This window comes from Lepidochelys kempii, chromosome 8 (assembly GCF_965140265.1).
Source record: "Lepidochelys kempii isolate rLepKem1 chromosome 8, rLepKem1.hap2, whole genome shotgun sequence".
Classification (NCBI taxonomy): Eukaryota; Metazoa; Chordata; order Testudines; family Cheloniidae; genus Lepidochelys; species Lepidochelys kempii.
The window spans coordinates 74958222-74975292 of NC_133263.1; the positions used below are offsets into that span (position 1 = coordinate 74958222).

Sequence of the window (17071 nt, forward strand, 5' to 3'; positions counted from 1 at the left end):
CAAGACAGAGTCTTAGAGCCCAGGCTTATGCTGCAGAGCTAAAAATAGAAGTGTAGATGTACCGTGGGCTGGAGCCCAAAGCTCCAATACCCTTCCCCATTCTCAGGTTTCAGCTTGAGCCCAAACGTTTACTCTGCTATTGTTAGCCCTGCAGCTTGAGCGCAAGTCAGTTCTAAGACTCGCTGCCATGGGTCTTTTTTTGAAGCATAAATGTACCCTACAGGAACCTTCATGGGGAACAAATATTGAATTATGAGCTCTTTAATCTAGCAGAGAAACATATAACACGATCTGGAAGTCAAACTTAGACAAATTCAGACTGGAAATAAGGTGTAAATTTTTAACAGTGAGCATAATTAACCATTGGAACAACATACCAAGGGTTGTGGCGGATTCTCTGTCACTGGCAATTTTTAAATCAAGATTGGATGCTCTTCTAAGAGATCAGCTCTAGGAATTATTTGAGGGAAATTCTATGGTGTGTGTTATACATGAGGTCAGACTAGTTGATCGCAATGGTCCTTCTGGACTCTATGGAACTCTGCACTGTGATTGCTATCCTAGTACACTGTGTCACTTAATGTGAAACAACCCTGGAGCTTCCAGAGCAAAGGACGGTAACTGCGAGGCACCATTAGAACTGTGTCCCTTGTCTTTCATCAGAACTGTGGTGTCACAGGACAGGTGCTTTACAGAATCCTCTGTGCAGATCATCTATTGAAATGCTATATAAAGTTTGGCGCTTGGTTGCATTTGCTGGACCTTTGTTGGGAATATTGAGTCCACTGCCAGAACTTTCCTTCATGGATTTAAGCCCCTTCAGTTAAAAAGGAAATGTCACAAAGAAAAAACTCTCTTTAGACAATTACTTTGTCTTTGCCAACAGAAGGCACACCCTACTTCCTCTGAATCTAATCAGTGAAGGCAGAGAAGGATTGGCTGTCAGATGGCAGAGACATGCCGACTGAGAAATATACAGGGTTTTACGATGTGCCTGGCCCTGCCTTATACTCCATCTGCCACTTATGGAAACTTAAGACTTGCCAAAGACAGGATGATTCTGTGTTTTCAATATTTAATGTCCCTTTGGAATGACATTTTAGAATTATGCACTAAGCCAATCAGATCAGCTAACCCCACCTACAGCTGTGGATGGAACCATACTCTCTTGAGCTCCTACGTGATCCTATATTCCTAAAGAGTCACTGACGTAAAGGTAGGGATGGCAAGCTCATGTACAATGCCAGCACTACAGCACAGTCCCTTGGCAATATACCAGTCAGTACTGTAAACAGTCTTCTAGTTGTTTGCCACCTATTGTAATTCCCCTTTGCTACAAAGGCAGCTCTCAAAGGTGGTGGGTTGTTTTTTCAAACCCTCATGGGGTAGCCGTGGAGCTAACAAGCAGTCATCGAGATAACTGAACCAGAGGATCAGAATATGCCTGAAGTTCCTACTGAGTAGGGGCAGCCACTAAAGAGCTGCTCTATTTGTGGTTCCATGTTACTTGGCAGAACTTGCATTCACAATGTTGGAGTAAACACTCTCACTGATTCGGGAGAATCAGCATACAGGGATGGCCTCCTCTCCTCACTCTGGTGTGGCCCAGGGTTCTCGCTCATGCTACGGAAGAGGAGAGTGACACTTGAACAGCAAGTTGGAAAGAGCTGATGCTCTTCTCAAAACAATGTTTTTGCAGATCAAATGTTCTGTTTAGTGATGCTGTCCAGTGAGGCAAAAGAGCAGAAACACTGATGAGGCAAATGAGCCTGCATGTGAGACACTCCCAGTGCTGGAGGTGTCACTGAACATACCTACAATGATATTTAAGTCCCTTTTCCAGGCCTACCAGCACCTCTTCATCTGCATTCAGGAGTGGTCTCTATTAGTCTTTGGGTTGGTCTACATGGAGAAATTTACCAGCATTACTATAGTAGTATAATTACACTGAAGTGGTTATAGCAGTATAACACCCTGTGTGGACACACTTAGTTGGACTAACAGTTGCCTTTTTTGTGGCTTAGCTTATGAAGTGAATGTTAGGGGAGTGTCATGGACAATAAGTGCTTTGTCAGTCATGTTAGCTTAACAAGATTGAAAAGCCCCATCAAGATGCAGGCTCACACATTTTGAAGGCATGACAATTTTGCTGTGTTGTAGCCTGAACTAACATGACTGTAAAATGACACTGTTTTCTCCTAGCAAGACTGAGGCATGGGTGCTTGGAGCAGGGTATACTCATGAAAAGGCCCCCCCCAACAAGGTATCTGCTTCCAGGGGACACTCTGGAAAGGCTCAGGTAGTTATGCAGGACCACAGCAGCTGTATGTCAGTGTGAAAAGGGACAAGACTCTGCTTGTCAAGACAGAGGTGGGCAGAGACTATGTGATACCAGACTGAAGGGGCTGCTTTGAATGCCAACAAGAGTTTGGTTTCAGGGTGTGTGTATATATATATTTGGTGGTTGTCAAAGTTATTTCTGGTTTGTTGTTAAACCAGCTGCAAACGTGGTAAAGAGTCTTCAGCTGCATCGTACTTCACACAGCACATGCCTGCTTTGATGTTAAAAAGGTGCAGCAGTGTGTGTAGAGTTTTTGTTTTATTTAAAAGCAATCCTTTCTATCATTTTCTGTATTTGATTAGGGACTTCTAAGAAGGGAATGGACAGAAGTGGTTGATTACAATTAAGGCTTCCAAAAAACAGAAATTTGTAAAGAGATTAAAAGCAAAATAGATTTGTGGTCCACTGCGAAGGCATTTCATTCTTCACTAAATTAAAAAAAAAAAAAGTGTGCTGAAATTTACATCTGTTGGAAGTAAATACCTTGCCTGTAATTCAGACTTTGGGACAGAGCTCCTCAATTTCTTGGCCCCAAAGACAGGATCACATTCAAAAGGGGATAAATCTTGAAAGGGTTCCATTTGAATCTAAAATGTTGAACTTGTTAGTAGCACAGGAGACCTGTCAGTTACCTTAACCTACGCACTGCCCAATCCATTCTTTTATAGGCAGATTTCCTTCTGAATTGCGTGGTGCTTTTTAACCGTTTCTCATCCTGTGCAGGAGAGAACTGGGAAAGTGGGAGAAAGTGTGGTCTTGTTTGTTGCCACAGTATCTAAATTTTTAGTTTATTCTGACATCTCCATAAAACTAGTGTAAAATGCATTTGTTATCATTCATCCTATTAAGCAAGTATTGAAAGAAATAAACAATGCACACAGCACTAATGCTACCTGCAAATGTATTTGTGTGCTAATGATTGCTAAAACAGAGGCATAAGCTCTGTAAAAGAGCAAATGGTGGTGACAGCCTATGGGGTAAGCATATTGTCATCGGCAAAGTTTGGGCTTAAAGATGCATCTCTCAGGCTGTAACTTCACTTAAGAGTTAATGTGGGCTCTTAGTGGGTTTCAACCTCCCTTACCATCCACACACACAGTCCTTAAATCTAGGCTTATATGTGCTTTGAACCTGGTCTTGCTCACCCTTCTGAGGGTGTGGATGACCGTTCGGGTTTTGCTTTAGAGCAGGTTTTAACCCTCCTACTCTGCACGTGGACACAGCTGAAGCCCAAGTTGTGTTGCTCAGGTTCTGATAATCCTCAGATGCCTTCTTCCTGCTCATTTCCCACTTGCCTCCTATGACCTGGAAGCCATGTACCAGTTTGTATGCAACTTGTCAGCATTTAATCCCCTGATTCCACACAGCCTGCTTCATAGGGAGGTGGTGGAATCTCCTTCCTTGAAGTTTTTAAGATCAGGCTTGACAAAGCCCTGGCTGCGATGATTTAGTTGGGGATTGGTCCTGCTTTGAGCAGGGGGTTGGACTAGATGACCTCCTGAGGTCCCTTCCAACCCTGATATTCTATGATTCTATGATTTTCTGCACAGCTCAGCTAAACCACACAAGAAGATGCCATTCCCCGAGAGCTGCAAGCTGGCCAGAAGATCACACCAGACTTCAGGTTGCCCTTTTCTTGGAGTATATCAAGAAACCTCATCATGGCAGACGCATTTGTATAAGCCTGTCTCAAAGAAGCTGGTGGAGAAGGGGTCCAAGTGCTTGCAAAGGAATTAAAAAGCCTTTAGGGTGCCTACTGCAAGACAAAGGATGCTCATGGCAAGTGCATGAACTCTGCATGTATGTGCCCCTCCTGTGAGGACTTTCACTGGGGCTCCATCCTCAGGGCAGTATCAAGCACTATCTTTGTGCATGATACACTTGAGGTGGAAAGGTCAATTTTTTTCACCTGGTGATTGCAGTGGCTGAGAACCGGACACAGAGGGAGCAGAAGAGCAGGAATTAGACCATTAAGCTGGAAGGACCCCATAGCTGGGTGGGCTGGCAGACATCTTGGTCTCGTATTCCAAGGATCTGTTCAGGGATTGGCTGGGGAGCAGATGATGAAGGGGCATCAGCGCTCAAGCTACATCTGGGTCAGAGGCTGCTGCCATGTTTTGTATTTTGCTTGTGGGGGGCAGGGGCAAAAATCACAGCAAAAATAGAAGGGGCTCCCAGGTTATGCTAATTAAATAGTTATCGCCAATACTGCGCGCTATGGGGCAGGCTCAGCTTCAACTGAACTATGCCACTTCCCTGCTCCTCCTCCACATACTTCCTCCACCATGTGTGATCCAAGATGGATTTCAAGAAGGAAAACTTCTTTTAAAAACATGCCACTAAGGATTTATTCTAGCAGTATTTGAACTGCTTACTCCTAAAAACAATTATTCAAAACTGGGATTACATGCTCTAGCACAGTGGTTCTCAACCAGGGGTACATGTACCCCTGGGGGAACGCAGATGTCTTCCAGGGGGTACATCTACTCATCTAGATATTTGCCCTGCTTTACAACAGGCTACATAAAAAGGAGCTAGTAAAGTCAGTGCAAACTAAAATGTAATGCAATGACTTGTTTATACAGCTCCATATACTATACACTGAAATGTAAATACAATATTTATATTCCAATTGATTTATTTCATCATTATATGGTAAAAATGAGAAAGTAAACAATTTTTCAGTACTAGTGTGCCATGACACTTTTTTATTTTTATGTCTGAGTTTGTAAGCAAGTAGTTTTTGAATGAGGTGAAACACAAGACAAATCAGACTTCTGAAATGGGGACAGTAGTCTGGAAAGGTTGAGAACCATGGCTCTAGCAAGCATGAATGGCCTACTTTGTTCAGAAGTGTCCTAGAGTAAACCGTTACATTGGTACTAGCGTTATAGAAGTCCCAAACTGCCTGCATTAAAAGTCCCAGTGGCTTTAAAGTGAAAGTCTCTTGGTGACTGCCTTGGTACTGGCTAGCACTGGTGAGTATACAGAGCCGAAGTGCTTCCATTCAATGTATTGGCAGGCTAAGGACACTTTTGCAGAGGAGCTCAGGAAGGACAGACAGATTTTCTCACAGTACCCTGTGAAACACTTCCTTGAATGGCTCAACTTAATCAGGTGCTAAGAACCCTGAGCTATTGCCCCCAGAAATCCAAAGCATCTAACCCTGCTTATTGCAGTGCCAATGTGGACCTGACTACACAGGTATGAAACTGTAGAAAAACCTGAGAGTCTCTGGATTAAGTTTAGAAGTGTGAGCAACAAGGGTGATGTCGTGGTAGGAGTCTGCTATAGACCACCGGACCAGGGGGATGAGGTGGACGAGGCTTTCTTCCAGCAACTCATGGAAGTTACTAGATCGCAGGCCCTGGTTCTCATGGGAGACTTCAATCACCCTGATATCTGCTGGGAGAGCAATACAGCAGTGCACAGACAATCCAGGAAGTTTTTGGAAAATGTAGGGGACAATTTCCTGGTGCAAGAAGAATTAGTAGGGGAAGCAAAAGTGGATGGGAACCTGGGCAGCAGTGACCATGAGATGGTCGAGTTCAGGATCCTGACACAGGGAAGAAAGGAGAGCAGCAGAATACGGACCCTGGTCTTCAGAAAAGCAGACTTTGACTCCCTCAGGGAACTGATGGGCAGGATCCCCTGAGAGAATAATATGAGGGGGAAAGGAGTCCAGGAGAGTTGGCTGTCTTTTAAAGAATCCTTATTGAGGTTACAGGGACAAACCATCCCGATGTGTAGAAAGAATAGTAAATATGGCAGGCGACCAGCTTGGCTTAACAGTGAAATCCTTGCTGATCTTAAACACAAAAAAGAAGCTGACAAGAAGTGGAAGACTGGACAAATGACTAGGGAAGAGTATGAAAATATTGCTAAGGCATGCAGGAGTGAAATCAGGAAGGTCAAATCCCACCTGGAGTTGCAGCTAGCAAGAGATGTTAAGAGTAACAAGAAGGGTTTCTTCAGGTATGTTAGCAACAAGAAGAAAGTCAAGGGAAGTGTGGGCCCCTTACTGAATGAGGGAGGCAACCGTGTGACAGAGGATGTGGAAAAAGCTAATGTACTCAATGCTTTTTTTGTCTCTGTCTTCACGAACAAGGTCAGCTCCCAGACTACTGCACGGGGCAGCGCAGTATGGGGAGGAAGTGACCAGCCCTCTGTGGAGAAAGAAGTGGTTTGGGACTATTTAGAAAAGCTGGACGAGCACAAGTCCATGGGGCTGGATGCGCTGCATTCAAAAGTGCTAAAGGAGTTGGCGGATGTGATTGCAGAACCATTGGCCATTATCTTTGAAAACTCATGGTGATCGGGGGAAGTCCTGGATGACTGGAAAAAGGCGAATGTACTGCCCATCTTTAAAAAAAGGAAGAAGGAGGATCCTGGGAACTACAGGCCAGTCAGCCTCACCTCAGTCCCTGGAAAAATCATGGAGCAGGTCCTCAAGGAATCAATTCTGAAGCACTTCGAGGAGAGGAAAGTGATCAGGAACAGTCAGCATGGATTCACCAAGGGCAAGTCATGCCTGACTAATCTAATTGCCTTCTATGACGAGATAACTGGCTCTGTGGATGAGAGGAAAGCAGTGGACGTGTTGTTCCTTGACTTTAGCAAAGCTTTTGACACGGTCTCCCAAAGTATTCTTGCCAGCAAGTTAACTAAGTATGGGCTGGATGAATAGACTATAAGGTGGATAGAAAGTTGGCTGGATTGTCGGGATCAACGGGTACTGATCAATGGCTCCATGTCTAGTTGGCAGCTGGTATCAAGTGGAGTGCCCCAAGGGTCGGTCCTCGGGCCAGTTTTGTTCAATATCTTCATAAATGATCTGGAGAATGGAGTGGATTGCACCCTCAGCAAGTTTGCAGATGACACTAAACTGGGAGGAGAGGTAGATATGCTGGTAGGGATAGGATACAGAGGGACCTAGACAAATTAGGGGATTGGGCCAAAAGAAATCTGATGAGGTTCAACAAGGACAAGTGCAGAGTCCTGCACTTAGGACGGAAGAATCCCATGCACTGCTACAGACTAGGGACCGAATGGCTAGGCAGCAGTTCTGCAGAAAAGGACCTAGGGTTACAGTGGACAAGAAGCTGGATATGAGTCAACAGTGTGCCATTGTTGCCAAGAAGGCCAATGGCATTTTGGGATGTATAAGTAGGGGCATTGCCAGCAGATCGAGGGTCGTGATTGTTCCCCTCTATTCAGCATTGGTGAGGCCTCATCTGGAGTACTGTGTCCAGTTTTGGGCCCCACACTACAAGAAGGATGTGGAAAAATTGGAAAGAGTCCAGTGGAGGGCAACAAAAATGATTAGGGGACCGGAAAACGTGACTTATGAGGAGAGGCTGAGGGAACTGGGATTGTTTAGTCTGCAGAAGAGAAGAATGAGGGGGGATTTGATAGCTGCTTTCAACTACCTGAAAGGGGGTTCTAAAGAGGATGACTCTAGACTGTTCTCAATAGTACCAGATGACAGAACAAGGAGTAATGGTCTCAAGTTGCAGCGGGGGACGTTTAGGTTGGATATTAGGAAAAACTTTTTCACTAGGAGGGTGGTGAAGCACTGGAATGGGTTACCTAGGGAGGTGGTGGAATCTCCTTCCTTTGAGGTTGTTAAGGTCATGCTTGACAAAGCCCTGGCTGGGATGATTTAGTTGGGGATGAGTCCTGCTTTGAGCAGGGGGTTGGACTAGATGACCTCCAGAGGTCCCTTCCAACCCCGATATTCTATGATTCTGAGACAAATGTGGCTCTGCTGTGTGGATGGATAAACTCTGCAGACGATATACCCTCTGTTCTAGGGCTGGCTGGGAAGGCTGTGGCCATCTGGACAAATGCATTATAGGAGTTCAGTTGCTGTAAAAACTGCTCACATGAAAACACAACAAATTCCATTTTTGCTAATGTTGCTAGATGTACTCAGTTTGCTTCTGCTTCACGTTGCTTCAGATTAAGGCCAGTAGCAACCACAAAGTGAAGGAAAGTGTAAAAATAGGGCTTAGCAATAGCTTTATCTCTGAAGAGACACAGGCAGCCTTTCTGATGCTGCGGGGGGAGGGGGGCAATGGGAAAATATGGATCTTTCATCCTATTTAAGCTATACATGAATCACGAGGAGATGGAGTTTTGGTAATGGTGCCTGCTGCCTCAGTTCAGTGGTAGGAAAGCCTGGCTCTTATACTGGAACATCTGTAAACAATTGTGCTGAAGTGATGCCAAAGCACAATACCCTCTAGCTCAGCCTGCACCCAGTGAGTATTGAAGCGCCCCAGCACAGAACAAACTACATGTGGTAGTGTGGGAACTGTGAGGACTCCCCCAGAGGCAGCAAAAGATGGAAGTTCTCTTTTTGCCCCTGAAGAAGGGGAACAAAGTTAGAGAGAGCAGACTTCATGCCCTCACAGTGCGGGGAAGAAGAGTTGATTCTATTTCCCAAGAGCCAGAAGGGAGAAGTAAAAAAACCATGGAGACTTATTTATTCAGAACCATTGTGGTTGGCCCTAGTGGCAGCTATAGTGTACTCTGATAAATAGCCTTCTTGGAGCCCAAGAGTTATTTACACTTCATTAGAAGCTCAAATGTTTCCACTAAACAGCGCTGAAGAGTGTGCCTAAAAATAACCTCCCAAAACAAAACAAAAAAATCACACCACTAAGCTAACAGGAAATGTAAAAACATTTCAAAGTGAGAGCTACTGAAGCTGATAAAAAGTCATTCATAGTACTTTGCACGTTCATAGCACCTTCAATCTCACAGCACAGCTGTAGGGTGGGCAAACTGTGTACTATTTACAGAGGAGTAAACTGAGGCATGGAATGGGTAAGTGGCTTGCTTAAGCCATCCTCTGAAGTGATGGCAAGTGTAGAATAAATACTGTATTAAAGCACACTGTAATATCTCCAAGACAGGGATGGTTATCCTATATTTGTACAGTGCTTAGCTCCCAGAGGCTCTAGGTGTGCAACTGTAACACTGTCAAGGTTCCTCCCCCACTCTGAACTCTAGGGTACAGATGTGGGGACCTGCATGAAAAACTCCTAAGCTTACTTTTACCACCTTAGGTTAAAACTTCCCCAAGGTACAAATTAATTTTATCCTTTGTCCTTGGAATAACTACTGCCACCACCAAACTCTAACGGGGTTTACTGGGAAACGTAGTTTGGACACGTCTTTCCCCCCAAAATCCTCCCAACCCTTGCACCCCACTTCCTGGGAAAGGTTTAGTAAAAATCCTCACCAATTTGCATAGGTGACCACAGACCCAAACCCTTGGATCTGAGAACAATGAAAAAGCATTCAGTTTTCTTACAAGAAGACTTTTAATAAAAATAGAAGTAAATAGGAGTAAAGGAATCACCCCTGTAAAATCAGGATGGTAGGTACCTTACAGGGTAATTAGATTCAAAACATAGAGAATCCCTCTAGGCAAAACCTTAAGTTACAAAAAAGACACACAGACAGAAATAGTCATTCTATTCAGCACAATTCTTTTCTCAGCCATTTAAAGAAATCATAATCTAATGCATACCTAGCTAGATTACTTACTAAAAGTTCTAAGACTCCATTCCTGTTCTATCCCTGGCAAAGCAGCATATAGACAGACACACAGACCCTTTGTTTCTCTCCCTCCTCCCAGCTTTTGAAAGTATCTTGTCTCCTCATTGGTCATTTTGGTCAGGTGCCAGCGAGGTTACCTTTAGCTTTTTAACCCTTTACAGGTGAGAGGATTTCTCCTCTGGCCAGGAGCGATTTTAAAGGGGTTTACCCTTCCCTTTATATTTATGACAAACACAAACAGTATTTAAATGCTGTCTTTCCCCTTATCTTCCAGACACGGAGAGGATGGGGAGAGAGGATCATTGCTGGAGTCCTTATGCTCCAGTCCTTTGGTAGGTAAACATTAGAAGAGTCCAGCAGCTTCCTGGGGATTTGAGCTAGACTCCCGTGATAGTGAGATGTCAAAACATGGAAGCCTCCTGGGGATTCGTTACTAGCTTTTCCTATGAAGAAAAAGCACCTTCAGTAGGCCCTACTGAACCCTCACACAAGTAAGTGTCACCATGACACACTGTTCTGTTCTCAGACACTAGAGTGTCATATGGTAACTGTGTATCTTCTAGGTGTGGTCACCGTAGCCCTTAAAAGTTACTTCTGCTTGTGATAAAGGAAAATTAGTTATAGTTTTTTGGCTGGGCCAACCTGAGTGGTGCTGCTACCCCATGTCCAAGACATAACGCCACTCACTCAGATTAGGAGGGGGAAGAGGAAGATTGCGGTGGTATTGTGCGCGTGTAAATCTATGCCCTTCACTTTAAATGAGGCTCCGCAGCCCCGGTTCATGCCAACTTTTACATATTACCCAATTAGAGGATTTTATGTTTATCTTTTCATAAGGTCTCATCGCTCATCAACATTCTTTGTAAAGTGATGGTAGCTAATAAGAACTCCTTGCTACAAGCTGTTGCAACTTCTATCCAAATCAGAATTTGGCTTCAAACACTCTAGTCTTTAAAAGGTATTTTTCCATTGTGTACTTCAAACAGTTTATATTTTAGCCCAGCACATCGCTCTCTTCTCAACCTCAAAATCAACTATTTGGTAACTAAGCTGAATATGAGTTCCCATGTAGTGATAGAAGTATGTAGTAGACAGTTGAGTACTTAGGAACCAGGTAGCTTTCTAGGAAAAATATTTCACAGGCTTATTGTTAAGGAAGACATATCCCTGCTTATCTCTTGAGTATCATGAAGGAACTACTGAGCAATTACTAATCAAATGTATGGTTCCCTTTAGGAGCCTAGTTACAGTCACAAAACAAAGGAATAAACTCTGCTTGCAAACTGAGTTACTGTACATCAATCCTAACAATGAATACTGCTTGTAGTGTTTTAACTAATTAACCTATTTAACATTTTTATTACTGACCTTGCCACAAGAAGTGGGAGTGTACTAATACAATTTGCAGATGACACAAAATTGGGAGGTAGTGTTAACAGGGAGGAGTGGAATATCCTACAAGATGATCTGGATGACCTTGTAAACAGGAATAATAGAAATGGGATAAAATTTAATAGTGCAAAGTCATGCACTTAGGAACTAAACAACAAGAATTTTTGCTATAAACTGGGGACATATCAGTTGGATGTGACAGAGGAGGAGACAGACCTGGGTGTATTTGTTGATCACAGGATGCCTATGAGCCGCCAATATGAGGCAGCTGTGAAAAAGGCTAATACAGTCCTGGGATGCATTCAGGTGAGTTATTTCCAGTAGAGACAGGGAAGTGTCAGTATCATTATACAAAGTACTGTTGAAACCTTACCTAGAATACTGCGTGCAATTCTGGGCTTAAGAAAGATGAATTCAAACTGGCACAGATGCTAAGACGGTCTACTCAGATGATCTGAGGAATGGAAAACCTACCTTATGAGAGGTGACTCAAGGAGCTTGGCTTGTTTAGCCTAACCAAAAGAAGGCTGATATGATTGCTCTCTATAAATACATCAGAGGGATAAATAGCCCAGAGGGAAAGGAGTTACTTAGTGCTAATGTGGACACAAGAACAAATGGCCATCCACAAGTTTAGACTTGACATTATAGGAAGGTTTTTAACCATTGGAGGAGTGAAGTTCTGGAACAGCCTTCCAAGGGGAGCAATGGGGGCAAAAAACGTAGCTGGCTTCAAGACTGAGCTTGATAAGGGGATGGTATGATGAAACTGCCTACAATGGCATGTAGCTGATCTGAGACTGCTAGCAGAAAATATCTCCAGTGGCTGATATGGATCACTAGATAGGGAGGGCTCTGAGTTACTACAGGGAATTGTTTCCTAGGTGGCTGACTGGTGGGTCTTGCCCACATGCTCAGGGTCTAACTGACTGCCATGTTTGGGGTTTCCCCAAAGGAATTTTCCCCCGGTCAGATTGGCAGAGACCCTGGGTTTTTTTTGCCGCCTTCTGCAGCATGGGGCATGGGTCATGTGCAGGTTTAAACGAGTGTAAATGGTGGATTCTCTGTAACTTGAGGTCTTTAAATCATGATTTGAGGACTTCAATAACTCAGCCAGAGGTTAGGGGTCTATTTCTGTGGCCTGCAACGTGCAGGGGGTCAGACTAGATGATCATGATGCTGGTCCCTTCTAACCTTAAATTCTAGGAGTCTGAGTCTCATGATGACATTTTCAGTTTACTTCAAATGCCATTTAGTGAATTGCAATTTTTTGGATTTGTCAAAATACAATTAAGATTGTGAATTCAGCAATGGACTGTAAGTAAAGAATAGCACAATACACCATCTTATGACAACACTAAGAATTACAAGTAGCTTGGTTTCAAAGCATGTTTATTAATCGGCTTAACACTGTGAGCATGTCATGATGTTCTTTGTCTAAAAAGCTAAATAGTGCAACAATCACCAAAATTTTTTTAATAACTATAGAAATAAAGCTCAAACGAAGTCTTTTTAATTATTCAAAAATAAACCAGGAATTATTTCTTGCAAGCCAAACTATGAACAGTTTTAAATTGTCAAATGTTACAAAAATTCAAACCCAAAACCAATCTTCATAAGTAGCAAAAATAGATACACAGGCCACCCCGGGGGGGGGGGGGAGAGGGGGCCGGGCTGTGGACCAGAAATCTTTGCTGCTCTTCTCAGCATTCTCCTGGAGAATGCTGCTCAATGCAGGGAAACAGCAGAAAAGATGCCAGTAATGGTACCCTGCCTGCCATGAGACTGGTACATGCGCCGTCGTCTTTCTTTCTTTCCCCTAATCTTGTGGGCACAGTTTGCCTTAAGATTTAGCAATGAAACAAAAAATGGTGATCCTTACTACTTTTTCTCAGGCAATTTTCAGAATATACGAACTTATTTTAGCTTCATCCATACCTTAAACAAATGCTATGCTACTTAGCTTGTCCAAAAAGATTTCAGAACACTTTCATAAGAAACAGACGTGAAAGTACAGGATGCAAAGTAAAATGCTTATTCAACTCTCAAAAGAAAAAAAATATTGTTCACTATAGCAATACTTCAGGTGCAAAAAACGAGGTTTGAGATCCTCATCATTCTGTGGGTAACAAAGAAAAAATTGATCAGTAACTTTAAAAGTACAAGTGTATCAGCTAATAAGTGTGACCAATACTAGTTCTAAAAATAAAAAATTTACTCCTCCCCCCACCATTCAGAAAGTAAAATTAACCTAATTAATAATCAAAAATGGAGGTTTCTAACAAACATAAAATCTAAACTTTTGAAGAGTTAAATTTTAATAAGGTAACTGGCTATAACTATCCAATTTGAATAAAAATCAAACCAAATAAGATTCAAATGCTGTACCCATAAACCAGATATTGTTTTATAATTGCTAACAATTTAAGTAAAACTGAAAATTACTATATATTGTGACAAGATTACAAAATTATTTTAGCATTTACTAAGTGACACTAATTTTCTGTACTGTACATATTCTTCCCTTTTGACAACACCTTACCCATCTTCTGACTTTACTGATACTATCTATAGTCACAGTATTTGCTTTTAAGAAATTCATTTGGTTTGAAAAAATCTTATGCCAGGTACCATAGTTCTGAGATGACTGACCATTCAGGCATGCTGTCATGTCTAAATATTCTTGTTAAACTTTCAAGATCTTCTTTAGTAAAATGCAATTCTTCAAGTAATGTGGACAGGAACTGTGTATATACTGGACTCTGCTGAGAATTCGCGAAGACTGGAATAATCTGTGACAATCTGGAAGATGACATTGAATACAGAAGAGAGGACTTTAAATGTCTGAACAAGGCTGGTGTGCTTTATACAGAGCTATCAGCTATGAAACAATTGCCAGAGGAAAGATATTTCTAGGACATGCCCCATTTATAACACTACAAGTTACTGTTTTTAAGTTTACAATATAGCATATGAGTATTAAATTGTGAAATTTTATTAGCTTTTACCAAATCTCTATCAGTTTTAAATTAAATGAAAACAAGCAAGAGATTAGTTTCATATGCATCTAATCAACTACTAGTTGTTACATAACAGGAAACATCAAATTATGTGCTTTGAAGATTAAAGTTTTATGTAACTTTAAAAAAAACAAGAATTTATAGTAAATTTTGAAAGTGATTGTTCATCTTGTACAAGTTATGCATTTCCTTGTACAAAAACAGTTGTAAAAACTGTAGGAAATACTATTTTAGAGTAGCTGAAGAAAGTATTTTCAACTACAAATTACTAGCAAACCTTCTTTTTCACAAGTTCTACCTAGTCACGAAGGAGACACAGGCAGAGTTTCATATTATTTTCCTAGAGAACCCAGGTGTGTTTACTAATGAAAAACCTCTGTCTGTTTATTTAAAAAGGACTCTCTACAAAACAACTGAAAAAGCTTTTAGGTAGTAAATGCTCTTTTTTTAAAACCAAGATTTTTCCAAATAGTTGAAAACTTCCCACAGTGGCCTTTCAGATTATTATTTAATTTAACTTCACCCACTGCCACTGGGCACATGAAATATGAATAAAATAACACTCAGAAGCTGCAGATCAGTGCAGGTAGGTGAGTAATCAGAGCACTGCATTTCCTCAGTAGGACATCTGTTCCTATGAAGCAGTCTCTGATAACTTTCTTACACAGTGGGCTGTGTACATTTATTTTATTTTAAGAACCTCTGTGTTCTTGTTGGTCAGAAAAAGATTTTGACAGAGGACATAACTAGATTCTGCGAAGCTGTTAATCAGGGTTCTTCAATTTTACATACTATATTACATATGTAATAAGAAACTCTCTACTTGCAGTCCTGCCTTCTTTCATAGCAAAAAACAGTATGGATTTTAAGAAGTGAACACTGTAGCAAAATAAATTGGAACAGCTGCAAAGATTTTTAAAAAAACAAAACCCATAAGGAGCACAATACTGTAATTGGATCAAATAATAAATCTGGCTTCAGTGATCCACACATTTCATCTTTAAAGCAAATTTAAAAAGATCAGTTGGCCTTTTAAAGTACCTAATCATTTGAATAAAAATGAACACTTTTCCTATAGTGCTTTTTAAAATTCTGCTGTTTGCAAACAAAATTTTGCAGAGACTCTCTTCCATTAGACCCTGATTCTTCAAGCTGGTGAGCAAAGCAGAGCCCCCTCACTTCCTTGTTCTGAAAACTTTGTTTTCCCAAAGGACATTAAAAAAGAAAACATACAACCATTCCAGTTAATTTTCATAATACTGAATTTCTTTTTATTTGTTCCCAGGCTGAAACATCAGTAGCACCAAAGCCAGACCTATTTTTCGTGAGATGAGGGCACTTCACAACTAACAGGATCAAATGCTTAAATGAAGGCTAGAAGATGCTGACATTTAAAAAAAATAATACCAGAAATACTGAAGTTTGTTGGGGCTACTGAATATCCCTAGAAGGATTTTTAGTACTCATCTGACGTGAATAATGCACAGACATGCACTATTGTCCATATTTATTTGCAGCATATACTAACACCATAAGTGGTAGCCAAATATGCTCTTTACTGTGGACCCAAGATTGGTGCTGCTAATAGGCATTCACAGTATCACAAGGGGCCATTACAATGTATGTTGCAAGTCTGTATAAAAAAGCTTGTGTTAGTTTAAACACTATTTCTTTTACCCTCCTATCAGTTTTAATGTTAGTGTTTACACAAAAGACTTGTGGTCAGTACTGTAAGGAAATTTCACATTATTGTGTTATCTGTATATAAAGGGTGAAATCGTCCCCTCCTTGCCATTAGTGGTTTCAGGTACATGCTGTTTCATGTAATGTATTCATCCAGGTAAACAGAAAATGTCAGTAACACTTTGTGGAAAGATTTATTTTTATTGTTTAGAAGACAACTTCTGAAAAATGCATTTAAACATCTCAATTTATATAGAGGGGAAAAAAGCAGATCACACAGCTTCCAACAAATTCAGCAGTTAAGGGGAATGTTACTTGTAGGTAATTACTCTGACATCAGACCCTCTGTGGAAACTGGAGATAGGACTAAATCTCCATTTTAAAAGAAATGCAAATTAAAACAAAAGGTGCCTTTAATTAAGCAAAAGAGTGGTAGGTAACACAAAGGATCCCACAAAACAAAGTAAACATTGTTTATTAATACAAAACAATCATTTAAAAAAGTTTTTAAAAAAATCTTGATTTCCTGAAAGAACAGAAAAGTAGTAAAATGTTTATTTCTGTGATGTCTAACATAGTATGACATTTTGATTATTTTTCATTGCCTTTTGGAGTTTGAGATTCATTGAATACTTAAACTATTCAAAAATGGCAGCACTAAGCAATATGAGGTAAGCACACAACATGGAACAAAACTTAGCTGTGACATGTAAACACCATTCTTTCATAGGACAGCAATGGTTCACAACTTGACTTTACATTAGTGTTTTGACTGGTGCCAATAGTACTTGCTCTATACAATGTAAAAATAGCACTAAGCAGTCATTTGTGTGATAACAATGGCTACCTTTTTTAAAAGACCAAGCAGAGGTATTCTGAGTATCTCAAAGACAGGAGTTGATGATCTGGAAGTATTTTTTGTAGTAAGAAGTGCTCAGTACGGGAGTAGAGGAAGTGCTGATAGAACAAGAATTAGAGTGATCAGACCTCAGAGTTAGGCTGGAGACAAGGATATCAGAGGAAAGGCCTGGAGATGCATTCTTCTTCTTCAAGCCATCCACTCTCA

At 41.2% G+C, this 17071-nt stretch overlaps 1 protein-coding gene across 5 annotated transcripts in view; it reads right to left on the minus strand.

The window, feature by feature from the left end:
* Positions 1–12681: 12681 nt before the first annotated feature.
* The window catches only part of RPAP2 (RNA polymerase II associated protein 2), a 70742-nt gene continuing 66352 nt past the window's right edge, over positions 12682–17071 (minus strand). For 2 of the 5 annotated variants that reach the window (XM_073357077.1, XM_073357074.1), the window contains 2 exons: positions 13934–14104; positions 12682–13421 (listed from right to left, as the gene is read on the minus strand). In XM_073357077.1, the coding sequence (XP_073213178.1) occupies position 13421; positions 13934–14104 (172 nt within the window). In that variant the 3' untranslated portion in view covers positions 12682–13420. Of the gene's footprint in view, positions 13422–13740; positions 14105–14515; positions 16963–17071 lie in introns of those variants that run through there. The other 3 variants (XM_073357075.1, XM_073357076.1, XM_073357078.1) reach the window with 3 other exon arrangements.